Source organism: Cyprinus carpio, chromosome A4, assembly GCF_018340385.1.
Source record: "Cyprinus carpio isolate SPL01 chromosome A4, ASM1834038v1, whole genome shotgun sequence".
Lineage (NCBI taxonomy): Eukaryota > Metazoa > Chordata > Actinopteri > Cypriniformes > Cyprinidae > Cyprinus > Cyprinus carpio.
In genome coordinates, this window is record NC_056575.1 from 20,826,969 (window position 1) to 20,841,473 (window position 14,505).

General features: G+C 36.4%; 1 protein-coding gene across 1 annotated transcript in view; it reads left to right on the forward strand.

The window, feature by feature from the left end:
- The window catches only part of LOC109096274 (NACHT, LRR and PYD domains-containing protein 12-like), a 31,293-nt gene extending 17,182 nt beyond the window's left edge, over positions 1-14,111 (forward strand). The window contains exons 8-10 of the mRNA XM_042743680.1: positions 7,526-7,699; positions 13,193-13,239; positions 13,326-14,111. Coding sequence (XP_042599614.1) covers positions 7,526-7,699; positions 13,193-13,239; positions 13,326-13,918 — 814 coding nt within the window. The 3' untranslated portion in view covers positions 13,919-14,111. The remainder of the gene's footprint in view (positions 1-7,525; positions 7,700-13,192; positions 13,240-13,325) is intronic.
- The last annotated feature ends 394 nt before the right edge of the window (positions 14,112-14,505 follow it).

Consider the following 14,505-nt stretch of genomic DNA (forward strand, 5'->3'; position numbering starts at 1 on the left):
TCTCATTTCACAATATTATATCAATGACAATATAAGCCAAAAATGACACAAAACACCCATTTAAGTACTCATTTTTAAGAGATGAACGAACACTATGAAAAAAACAGCATGACACCAGCCTATAAAAAAACTCAACACATTAACCCTCTGGAGTCTAAGGGTATTTTTGAGGCCTGGAGAAGTTTTGTCATGCCCTGACATTTGTGCTTTTTTCAGTTTCTTATAATTATCTAAATGGCTAAAGTCTAATCTCACTGTAATCAGCACAAACTGGGCTATAATAATATGTGAGCAGCATCTATGTACATGATTGTGTTTTTGAGAAAAAAAAATGTTATGCGTTATTAGTGAAAAACTAAAAATGTTAAATCACTTGAATAAGGCAATAAAACACATATAGAACATTGGTTCCCGGGACTTTTGCAGAACTGGAGCTTGTAGCCTAGAATTTTTCTTTCTAAATTATCTGAAAATTATCTTGTTTACTCACTCACAAAAAACAATATAATGATTTAAATTTTCTAAGACACTTTTTGTTGGTAAAAAGTCATATGCGAGTAGGCGTCAACTATCATGAATTCACACCTGAGAAGACAAAGGCCTGCATAATGAGCTGCATAATGAGCCATTCAGTCAGCTGTGTCACTGAGAGGGATGAGTTACAAGAAAGAATGTGAGGACAAAATAAATGTATATAATTTTATGTTTGTAGTTTATTTACAATATATTTAATTATGCCACAACATAATTTAATATCCACTTGCGAGTGCAGTTAAACAGTTTATTAGGAACAATCAAAGCTGACTTTCAAACTGAATTTTTTGCATCATTAGTCGCACAATCCTTCAGAAATCCTTCTAACAATCTTATTTTCTACAAAAAACATCTATTGTTATTATTATTATTATCATTATTATTATTAATGTTGAAAAGAGCTTAGAATATTTTTTCAGTTTTTATAGGGGGGGATAAATTGAAAGAACAGCTTTGTTTTTGTTACATTTGTTACAGTTACATTTATTTGTTACATTTATATTATTTACATCAAGCTTTTGAATGGTATAATAGTATATATTGTTATTGACACTTCATAATATTTCACTTGATTATACATTTAGTCAGGAATTATAGTTTGGAAAAAGTCTTTGGAAAAAGTCTAACTAGTAAAATGTTTACACGTTATGTGAAAACTAGTACAAGTATATAGATAAATAAAAAGAGACTTACTCATGTTTATGATCTCTGCTGAATAAAGTGCTTCATTCTTTTTTTCTGAGGAAATCCAAATCTCAAATCCTCAACCACATCACATCTTTTTGGGGTGAATTATGTCTTATTCCTCTCATCGCGAAGCAAACAGTAAAATAAAATAAAAAAACTTGAAGAACAATCTCGCTGCGTTGTCTTCTGTTGTGTGGGCGTATTCAAGCCGCACGCTTCAGTGAAACATTATCATCTCAAAAGCGCGTTCAGCGCGGGGGCGTGGTCACATTAGAAGATAATGAAGGGAGACTTGAAAAACGGACATCGCATTGTTTTCATATGGATTACTTTATCACAGAATATTTGTTTTCGGCAGCACTTGTTTAAAAGTAGACATGTCAGGCTTTCTATAGATATCTCTCTCATGTCTCTGTGTTGAGTATTCACTGAGTTACAGTTCATTTTAATGACGCGTTTGTAAATGAAGATCAGCGCAGACAAAGGCTGCAGACAGCACACCTTGTTTGTTATCTTTATTTTATAAATGCACAAAGTTTTGTGTGTTATTATGTCTGTATACAAAAAAAGTAGACCCTTTACAGATTCGATTGATGTATTGCTCTTATCTGTATGATCAAAACTGAAAGTGTAATTTAAGTTCTTTTCGGGGTTATAAGGAGAAAATGCCTCATAACGCGTATACGCGTTAATCGACTTCAGAGGTTTAATATAATAATACTGTACCTTATTACTATAACACAACACTTGTTTAGATAGTTCATTTAGAATGACTATTGTCTAAGGTGTTTCTATCATCTCTCTGGTGTACCAGTAGCAGGTATACTAATGACTCATCTTATAAAACAGTATGTATGTGTGTGTTTCAAGTGCTCAACAATGGCAGCTTTACAAAGAATCCTACAGCTTGAGCACAGCGACGCAGAAGTCAGGCAGTGTATATTAATGCCTACATAAGGACACATTTTAGCCCCCTTGACTCACTATCTGATGATGCCATCTTAAGAAAATTCCGGCTTCCAAGGGTCAAGATCCTTGAACTACAGGTTGTGAAACCACATCTTCAGAGAGCAGCAAGAAGAAACTATGCCTTAAGTCCAGCAGTGTAGTTGTTAGCTACACTGCATTATTATGCTGTTGGAAGTTTTATGGAGGTGGTGGGTGATGGCCTGGGCCTCAGCAAATCAAGTCAGCAATATTGTGACAGCAGTAACACCTTTGTTGTTACAACTTATGAAGAAAATCCTGATTTCCCCCCAAACCCCTGAAGAAATCCAGCTGGCCAATCAACAGTTCTACAGTATTGACAACATCTCCAGTGTGATTGCCATCATCAATGGCACCCTTATCCCAGTGTCAACCCCTGTGGTAAATGAGCCCTTGTACATTTGCATGTAGGCTAGTGCTATCCAGCCATTAATGTTCAAATAGTGTGTGATCACCAGGGGATGTTTACTGACATTGTGACAAAATGGCCTGGAAGCACACATGACTCTTTTGTGTGGGACAATTCTGCAGATTGCCAGGTGGCTGAAGAGGGTGGCTTTGGTGATAGCTGGCTGCTGGGAGAAAGTAGATATCCCCTTCACCCATACCTCATAACACCTGTGCAGCATCCAGCCACCAATGCAGAGGAGAGGTTTAATCAGGCCCATGGAAGGACACACTCCATAGAGAGAGAGGGCTATAGGACTGTGAAAACAATATTTTCGCTGCATCAGGAAGTCCAGTGATGGCCAGAAGCTGAAACCCTCCAAAAACTGTTCTGTAATTGTGGTAACTGCAATTCTCCACAACACTGCAGTCAAGGAAAATGCTGCTTCTGATGATGATGATCTTTTGAACCCACATCAAGGCAGAATGCATCCTGCAGGAGCAGAAGTCAGAGAACGTTTAATATGTCAGAATATGTTTGGTTAGCAATATTTTACAGTTTGGATACTGTATTTTCTATTATTTCTTTAATCTGACGTAACTTCTTTTAAATATTTTGTTTATTTGCCAATATGCCCCCCACCTGCCCCGCAGACTTAAATGACCACTTAAATTTTAAAATACTTTTGCAAACAGTGTATATAATGTGTGTGTGTGTGTGTATATAAATATATATATATATATATATATATAGATATATATATATATATATATATATATATATATATATATATATATACATATATATACATACACACACACACACACATTAGGGGTGTGACGAGATCTTGTGTCACGAGATCTCGTGAGATCCGATGTGTCTCGTGAGATCTGACTGATCTCGTGAGAAGGTGACGATATCCTCGTGCAGACCTTTCAGATATATTTGCATTACACTGGCCCTTTCACCAGTGGTATGTAATGTAAGGTCTGTAAGATATTATGTTCACATAAGGCAAGTGGCCGCATAATAAGCGGGAAAATTAAGCAGTGAAGTCTTTATCCAGTCATAAAAACAGAATTCACAGTTTAACGCGGAATGTCACGGAATTACACTTAAGGTCATTAGCATACACTTAAATCAAATCACGATATGGACTAGTATCTGTAAATATAAAGCCACAAAAGTCAATTTAAATATGAATCCTGCATGTCCCTGTTAATGAATTTCGCAGATGCGTGGTTTACACACACACTGAAGCGCGTGTGACGCTCGCAGTGATTACAGCATCTGCCGTCTCACTAAATGAGGATGTAAACACATGAACAACATCTCCAGAACTGCTCTGAGAGTCACTTTATGAGCATTTTACAGTTTGATTTGATCACATACACAGAACTGTAAAGGTATTCACGGGAACCCATCAAAATAAAAGTCCGGTTTGAAATAACGACAATAGAATGTACACAGCCTACTATTACTACTGTAATAGTAAAATGAATTAGTAAAATGACATAAACATAATTTTAAAGGAATAATCACACAACATTTCTTCCATGTTTTAATTTTAATAGTAAATCCCCTTTACTTGCCAAAAAATAAATTTTGCTTAATTTTCAATAATTAAATGATAAATGATGAAATTAATGTTTTATGCCTTCATTGGATAACCAGAAAAATGTAAATACACAACACAGAATTTCTGAGGGAAAAAAACAAAAAAATAAACACTAAAAAAAAAAAAAAAAATGAATAAATTAAGTTGTGTTATGCATAAAAATAGTTATACACACTAAAAAAAACAGAATTTGGTAACAATAAAAATATAAATAATATGGTGAGAAAAAATAAAACATCTCATAGTGCCCTAAACATGTATTTTTTTGTTAAACTTTGAATAAATTGATGTGAAAATGTATATACTATTAAAAAGGAGTTGAGAAATATTTTTTTTTATTAAAGTGGAAATCAGTTTACTAATTAAACTTGACTGACTGCTACTTTAAAGGGATATTATTTGTGTTGTTTATTATTTATATGTATACTATATAATTTTGTGCAATTACTTGCATGTCAGTTGAGTTTGTGGCAAAACCTTTTTCAGTGTTTACATGTTGTTTATACCTGCATAAAATTTATTATAATAGATGTTTAAAGTACATAAAGTACAATTTGATTTCAAAATGCACCTATATTTTTATTTGCATTTTGTATTTTTCAGTTGAATAAAAGACAATTTTTCCCCATATATTTCATCAATGAGAACTTCTTTAAAAAAGTTTAAAAATCTTGTCTCGTCTCATTCTCGTGAACCCAGTCATGTGTCTCGTGGGATAAGTGTCTTGTCACACCCCTAATATACATACATACATACACATTTGTAGAGAATATTCTGTATTCTAATTCTGTAAAAACAGCAAAATCACTCATTTATTTATACATTTTTGTTAATTTATTTGGGTACATTCATTCATTTACTATAAAAATACTGTGATTGGAGGGTTAACATTTAATATAAGTGAAAACCTCTAACATACTGTTTTACAAATATTGTCATATGAGAAATTTGTCTAGGAATGTTTGGTAACACTTTAGAATACTGTTTCTTACTTATTGCATAATTATTGGAATTATTGAAGAACTTACAGATAATTGTTCATTAACACTTAATTCACTACTGTTAACTACTAAGGAATATGTGTTAACTAATCAGTATGTAATACAATTTTATGATTGGGTTAAGTAACAGTTAGCTAATCAATAACTAATGTATTCTGTCATAACTCCTGAAGAACTACTTTTAATTATCTACCAGTTAAGGTTCAAGAAAAATAAATGAAGTAACTACTAATGAACAATTATACACAATTACATTGAGTTGTGACCCTTTCATATAAATGTTATTAGCAGTAGTAGTAGCAGTAATATGAAAATGCAATATTAATAAATGCAATAAATTTTGTGAGAATACAGGTAACCAATTAGTAATTAATAAAGAATTATCAAATAATTCTGCAGGACTTATCTCAAACCTGAAACAGTAGGCCTAATCTAAAGTGAAAATATAGGGAACCCATTAGTAATTAATAAATAATTATCAAATAATTCTGCAGGACCTATTTCGAACCTGAAACAGTAGGCCTATTCTAAAGGGAAAATATTGGGAACCCATTAGTAATTAATGGAAAATTGTTAGATAATTCTGCAAGAATTACTTAGAACCTGAAACAGTATTCTAAAGTGAAAATATAGGGGACCCATTAGTAATGAATAAATAATTATCAAATAATTATGCAGGACCTATTTCACATATGAAACAGTAGGCCTATTCTAAAGTGAAATTACAGTGAACCATTTAGTAATTGATAAAGAATTATCAGATAACGCCACAGGAATTACTTAGAACCGGAAACAGTATTCTAAAGTGAACCTATTAGTAAATAAATACCTATTAGTACTACATCATTTTGACTCAAATCAAATTCTAAAAAAAAACTATAAAAGTAATCATAAACTTTCTAAAATACATGACAGAACTTGTTTACGAATATTTCTTAATACAGCATATTTTATTCCATTTTAACATGTATACTGGCCACATTTAAACTAATTTAACAAACATTTTATAATCAAAAGTTAAACATTTAAAAGCAAACTAAATGCATGTATCATTTCCATTGTAGGCTAAGTGGACTGTAACAAAGTTACACTTATACACACAAAGTTATACTTGTCCTTTTACTCAAGTAATTTTGAAAATGAATAGGCCTTATAATTTTACTGGAGTAATATTTTATTATATTTTATCATATAACTGTTCAGTAGTAGTCATTTCATAGTTATTTTTCTTGAACCTTAACTAGTAGATAATAGTAGTTCTTCAGGAGGTATGACAGAATATATTACTTATTTATTAGCTAACTGTTACTTAACACAATCATAAAAATGTATTACATACTGATTAGTTAACAGTAGTGAGTTAAGTGTTAATGAATAATTACTTTTTATTTATTCAATTATTCCTTATGAGTTATGCAGTAAGTAAGAAACAGTATTCTAAAATGTTAATGAATGTTTTAACAAAGATACTCACTTGACAAACTCACCTTTTCTTTGCTCAAACGAAACTAAGACTGCAAGATTAATGCTTTCAGAGGGCACTTCGAAGGGAGGGCCACGCTGCTATATAGTTTCAAACTGAATTTGTAATAAAAAAATCTAAAGGTGAATTAGGTAAGATCTAAGCACCACTACTTTAACTCTTCCAAATCACTCAAAGTGGATGGTGAAATTTTCGAAAGGAATAGGGCATAGGGTCGATAACTCTGAATAGAACACACCCCAGGTATGGTGCAATCAATGACATCGACACAGCAAACTAACAACGAACTATGCCTCTAACCACAAGTGAAGAGCTGTTGTTCCAACGACACAAGTTTGCGATGCAGTTTGTGAATGTTTGTTTGAACTATGGTTTTGGGAAACACTGAATTGTTGAACTATGTTGGTAACGATGGAACATGCGACCATAGTTGGCTAATGATGCTTTTGGGAAACGTACCCCTGACCAGTCAAATGACTGAGAACTAATTCTGAGGTCAGAGGATGTTCTCATATGAGCACATTAGTATGAATGAGGCTTCTGTGAATAGCACGTTTCTATGCTTCTACCTCCTTGGTGGATTGCTGAGTCATCTTTAAAATAAAATAAAGATTTTCATTACACAAGCTTATTGCACATATTCATAAAGTCTGTTCTGTCTCTGTGAATATTACACATTTGACACCAACAAAAAAAAAAAAACAAAAACAAATTATAACAATAATTTAAAAATAATAACAATACAAAAAACAAAAAACACAAAACACAAACTACAAAACAAAGATACAAAAAAATGTAATGTGGACTGATGCTGTATGTTTTTGTAGGTTGTCTGGCTGTATGGTGACAGAGGAGGGATGTTGTTATGTGTCTTCAGCTCTGACTTTACACCCCTCATGCTTGAGAGAGCTGGATCTAAGCTATAATCACCTGGGAGATTCAGGAGTCAAGCTGCTCTCTGAGAAACTGAAGGATCCAAACTGCTCACTGGACAAATTCAAGTATGTTGAGCAGGAAGAGGTTTTAGTTTTTATTGTTTAACCTTTAAGTGTCTCTGGGTATATCTATATGAGTCTAGGAGTTTTCAGAGGATGCAACAATATTTAGAATTTAAAGAGCACTAGTCTGAGGAGTAAAATCTTAAGTAGACTGCTCAGACAAAACAAATTACCAACAAAACAGTACTTTAACTCACCCCATAACTGGCCACAAAACTGGATCAAACAGTGAAAACACTATAAAAATAGCAGCCTCCTCCCTACAACTTCCATAAAAGGTAGAAACAAACATTCAAAATTATAACTTATGTTGCAAACTTTAACAACTTGTAAATGAAGAAACAAAAAAAGCCCTAACTTTAAAGTAGACATCGAATACCCATTTTCCACAAGTTAGTATGATTCTTTAGAACTACATACAGTGGTGTGAAAAATTGTTGGCCCCCTTCCTGATTTCTTATTTTTTTCATGTTTGTCACACTTTAATGTTTCATATCATCAAACAAATTTAAACATTAGTAAAAGATAACACAAGTGAACACAACATGCAGTTTCTAAATGAAGGTTTTTATTATTAAGGGGAAACAAAATCCAAAACTACATGGCCCTGTGAGAAAAAGTGTTTGCCCCCTAAACCTAATAACTGGTTGGGCCACCCTTAGCAGCAACAACTACAATCAAGCGTTTGCGATAACTTGCAATGAGTCTGTTACAGCGCTGTGGAGGAATTTTGGTCCACTCATCTAGTCAGAATAGTTGTAATTCAGCCACATTAGAGGGTTTTCGAGCATGAACCGCCTTTTTTAAGGTCATGCCACACCGTCTCATTCAGGTCAGGACTTTGACTAGGCCACTCCAAAGTCTTCATTTTGTTTTTCTTCAGCCATTCAGAGGTGAACTTGCTGGTGTGTTTTGGATCATTGTCCTGCTGCAGAACCCAAGTTCGCTTCAGCTTGAGGTCACAAACAGATGGCCAGACATTCTTCTTCAGGAATTTTTGTTAGACAGCAGAATTCATGGATCCATTAATCACAGCAAGTCTTCCAGGTCCTGTAGCAGCAAAACAGTCCCAGACCATCACACTACCACCACCATATTTTACTGTTGGTATGATGCTCTTTTTCTGAAATGCGGTGTTACTTTTACGACAGACGTAATGGGACACACACCTTCCAAAAAGTTCAACTTTTGTTTTGTCAGTCCACAGAGTATTTTCCCAAAAGTCTTGGGGATCATCAAGATGTTTTCTGGCAAAACTGAGATAAGCCTTTATGTTCTTTTTGCTTAGCAGCGGTCTTAGTCTTGGAACTCTGCCATGCAGACCATTTTTGCCCAGTCTCTTTCTTATGGTGGAGTCATGAACACTGACCTTAACTGAGGCAAGTGAGGCCTGCAGTTCTTTGGATGTTGTTGTGGGGTCTTTTGTGACCTCTTGGATGAGTCGTCGCTGTGCTCTTGGGGTAATTTTGGTTGGCCGGCCACTCCTGGGAAGGCTCCACTGTTCCATGTTTTTGGAATTTGTGAATAATGGTTCTCACTGTGGTTCGCTGGAGTCCCAAAGCTTTAGAAATGGCTTTATAACATTTTCCAGACTGATGGATCTCAATTACTTTCTTTCTCATTTGTTTCTGTATTTCTTTAGGTCTCGGCATGATGTCTAGCTTTTGAGGATCTTTTAATCTACTTCACTTTGTCAGGCAGGTCTTATTTAAGAGATTTCTTGATTCAAACAGGTGTGGCAGTAATCAGGCCTGGGTGTGGCTAGAGAAATTGAACTCAGGTGTGATAAACCAAAGTTTTAACAGGAGGGCAAACACTTCTTCACACAGGGCCATGTAGTTTTGGATTTTGTTTTCCCTTAATAATAAAAACCTTCATTTATAAACTGCATGTTGTGTTCACTTGTGTTATCTTTTACTAATATTTAAATATGTTTGATGATCCATGTTTCTTTAAGCGATAATGAGCTACCACTCACCCCACGGGTTTTTTTTGTGTGTGTATTCGATGGTGTTACCATCAAAAACGAAACTAATCCACTGCCTCCTCAGTGACTCTGATTTCAGGAGAAAATGAAGACTCTTATGTTCATTTTTACATCCAACTACAAAACACCTGCATCGCTTCTGTGTTTCCATCTGTGTGAGTGACTGAATGTGTGTGTGTGAACTGCAGTGAAGACAGTGCATTAGTTTAGACAATTTGTGCAATGATCACCTATCAGCAATGTAAAGATGATTTTATTAATATATTAGAATGAGTACATTACAATATAAATATATTCAGTGGTGGACAAAGTACACAAATCAAGTACTTGAGTAAAAGTACAGATACGTTTAATAAAATATTACTCCAGTAAAAGTACTCCTTTTTCAATTATACTCTAGTGAAAGTACAAAAGTAAAAATTTTTTATGTACTTAAGTAAAAAAGTACCAAAAGATACATTTTGCAATTTTATATAGGCTACTTAATTTTAATTTATATTAGCACATATTTTTTATAATCCTACTGCTCAAAATACCTGGATTTTTTTCCAAAATAACCACTATATGGAGTCAAGATATATTTTTGTTGTTGATATGGACTACGTTGATGAGAGTGCTGTTGTAATGTTCACTGTGAAGCTTCCACTGTGATGTACCTGAGAGAAAACAGATTTGACCATCTGATTTTCACCAGGAAGAAAAAAGTGTTTTAAAGTTTGTTGTTTTGCAGAACATCACAGTTATATATGACATGAGAATAAGGCATATAGTTAGGAAGAACATTTTAAGGAAAATATAATTATATTTTCATAATGATTTTTTTCTTCTCAAACCTGGTCTGTGGTGTAAAAACACCCATGGCCAAATGCCCCCAGAGGGCATTAGTTCCCACTTTGATAATTACTGTAGTTACCATGTTCTGAACATCACAACATTACTTTCTTTTTCCACCAGATGTAATCTATCTAGGTGGTTGAATAAAAATATTTGGACCTTATTTTTTTAAAATTACCTCAACTTAACACCAGCAAGCTTGTTAGCTAGACAGTTAGCATCAGCTAACAATATTTACTTATTTCCATTATGGTTATGAATAAACATTCATGTCTGTCTACTTAACTAGTTAATCCAAACAATCTAAAAATGTATACTGTTGATAAACAATATAAAAACAGACATCACATAGGGCATGCATAGGATTTTAATAAAACTGTTAACATTATGGCAGAGGGGAATTTGAATGTGCATGAGTTAGTTTATTTAATCTGTGTTATTTTAATGTTTCGGGGTTTTTTTTTTACCTAAAACATAGAGACACTGATTGATGTGTCTGCATCATCTGCATTCAAGCATTTCAGTGGGCTTAAATAGATCACTCTTTACAGCAGATTTAGTTCACAAACAACTGACAGTTTTGACCTAAATATGATTTTCAGTTACAATAATTAATCATAAATTTTGACATTAATAACTTACTTTTAGCAGCATCAGACGCGCGCGAGCTCACAAGATCTCCCGGTTCCCGGAGCATGTGATATATTATAAGGAGTAACGATATGTTTTATGAAATGTAGTGAATAAAAAGTACTATCTTATTGTAATAATAAAAACTCCATGATCACGGGAAGAAGGAGGCGGGAACCGGCGAACATTCAAATAAATCTTTAATGACAAAATAAATACAAAACAACGTGACAGCCCCTCACGGGCGACCGCCGCGCATAAACAAAAACCAAACACAAAATAAAGCCCAGGCCTGGTCCTCTCTCGTCCTTCACTGTCATCGCTCCTCTTTTGTATCCTCCCAATCTCCTCCGTGGGACTCGAGACCGTTGAGTGGAGCAGGTGTCGCTCATTTCCCAATCACTCCACCGGCCTCGCTCCGTTCCCACGGCTCTCGGCCCCACCCCACTCGTCACATACCCCCATCGCCCCTTGCAGGCCAGGGGGTACCCACGAGACTGCGCTCTACTCCCCCCCCCCCTCCTCCCTCCGGGGGGACCGCTCACTGTGGCTGCAGGGACCTGGGGGTAAGGACAGACAGACGAGGCGAGAGAAAAGGAGATGGAAGGATGAGGAGCGACAGAGACGAGAGAGGGGATAGAGGAAAAAAAAAATATCCGGTTCCCAGACACGCTGCCGCTCGGCCCTCCACCCGCTGTGTGAAGTCTTCCGCGGTGCCTGGCGGCGGCACTGGACGGCCCTCGGTGGACGGCACGACACTCCTCCGCCGCCCGGTGGACGGCGACAGCTCCTCTGCTTTCGGGCAACTGGCAGGAGTCCCCCGTTCCCTGCTCCTCCCCATTCTGGTGGATGGCAATAGGCTCCGGCCCCCTGGCGAATGGCGCCGACTCCTCCGCTCCCTCATGGACGGCAGCCACCCCTCCACATCGCGGGCGGCCGGCAGCGAGTTCGTCCGTCCCCGGCAACTCACTCCAGCCCACCGCCTCAAGCGTCCACGGCGCCAGACTGCTACGCTCTGCTCCACGGCACCCGCGGATTCACCACAGCGGCAAGGGATCTTCGGCAGCGCGTCCCTCCTTCCTCCCGGGTTTCGGGACCAGTGTAACAATAAAAACTCCATAATGACGGGAAGAAGATACAAATGAACTGGAGAACATTCAAATCATAACCTTTAATAACCAAAATAAACATAAAATAGCGCGACAGCCCCTCACGGTCGACTGCCGCGCACAAATAAAAACCAAACCACAAAATAAAGCCCAGGCCTGGTCCTCTCTCGTCCTTCACTGTCGTCGCTCCTCTTTTGTATCCTCCCGATCTCCTCCGTGGGCCTCGCTCCATTCCCACGGCTCTCGGCCCCGCCCCACTCGTCACACTTATGTTTTGGAATGTAGTGAAGTAAAAGTTACTCAAAATAAAACTACTCCAGTAAAGTACAGATACTTGAAATATGTACTTAAGTACAGTAACGAAGTAAAGCTACTCCATTACTGACCACCAATGAATATATTAGAACTAGTACATTATTATTTATGGGCGTGAAAACAAGATGCAAACAATCAGAATATTGTACCTGGTCAAGAGTACCCAATGTTGAAATGTGAAATCTACACCATTACTGATATTATACAGTTCTGGAGGCCTTTCATAATGCAGAGGTCGACCGCCTGCTCTGCCTATAGTCAGTAGTGTTTAATAAACAGCTGTTTTACTGAATTCTGCTGAGGTGAAATTCGGTGCAGTCCCATATCGGGATACGTATCGTATTGTGACTTTACTGGTGATACACACCCCTACTAGCAACCACCCCATGTACTCTAGCAACTGCACAGCAACACCCTAGCAACCATATTGTGTACCTTAGCAACTGCATAGCAACACCCTAGAAACCACCCTGAACATGTTATCAACTGCAAAGCAACCACATCACATACCTTATAAACCAAATGCAAACCAACTAGCAACCATCCTGAGTACCTTGTAGAGTAACTGCATAGCAACAGCAATTCGTTCACTGACTAAATGTGACACTGTGTGTTTTCTAGTGTGGATCATGGAGGAGAATCCAGGATTACAGCAGGACTACAGAAATGTATGTCTAAACACATACACACACACAAAGACACACACAGCTGTAGTGATTGTTGTCGTTCTAAATGTCACTGTTCTTGTGTTCAGGGATCTGTTTTCTCACACTGGATCCAAACACAGCAAACACTGATCTCATTCTGTCTGAGGAGAACAGAAACGTGAAAAGTGTGAGAGAGAAACAGCCATATCCTGATCATCCAGACAGATTTGATGAGTATCCTCAGGTGTTGTGTAGAGAGAGTGTGTGTGGACGCTGTTATTGGGAGATTGAGTGGAGTGGACATGTGTTTATATCAGTGTCATATAAGACAATCAGTAGGAAGGGATGGGGTAATGAGTGTTGGTTTGGATATAATAATCAGTCCTGGAGTTTGTTCTGCTCTCCTGATAGTTACTCATTCAGACACAATAACATAGATACGGATCTCCCTATGAAGTCCATCATCAGGAGAATAGGAGTGTATGATAATGATTATATCAGTAGAATAGGAGTGTTTGTGGATCACAGTGCAGGAACTCTGTCCTTCTACAGCGTCTCCAGAAACACAATGAGCCTCATCCACACAGTCCAGACCACATTCACTCAGCCGCTCTATCCTGGGTTTTATGTTTATTATGGATCATCAGTGAAACTTTTCATGAATCCGAAGAGACAAGAGATTCTACCCATAATGCTTTGAGCTGCATGATAAATCAGTAACAGTGAGATGTTATAGAGTCTCTTCGTGACATTAATACTGCAGCTGAACTTCTGTCACTGAAATAACAGTCAGAATAAATGTGTCACAAATCCTCATCTAGACAGTAAGATCTGTCTGTGTTTTTGTGTGTGTATGTGAGAGAGAGAGAGTGAGTGTGTGTCTTGTGTTTGTTTATCTACATTTCTGTTTTTATTGTAGTGTCTCCACAATCATTTGTATTATTACTATCAAAACTTTTAATCAAAAGTTCTTCATGAATCATGTTTGTGAAAAGTATGTCATTCATTTTTCTCTATTGTTTTTATGCATAAATAATAAAACGCGAAATGAACGAGAAATGAACTTGAGATCAGATCTGAATTAATGTTTGTATCATGAATATAATTGATTCCTCACAAGACTGACATGAGCTTCAGGAGAGTTTCTGAAATTATAAAATAAAACATTAATCATAGCATTTAATACATTTCAGAAAAGCTGTATTAAATTATTATGGGACCTCTTTCAAGCGGTGATTTTATTTATTATTTTTTATTTACTAAAGTATGTAAAAATGTGATACAATA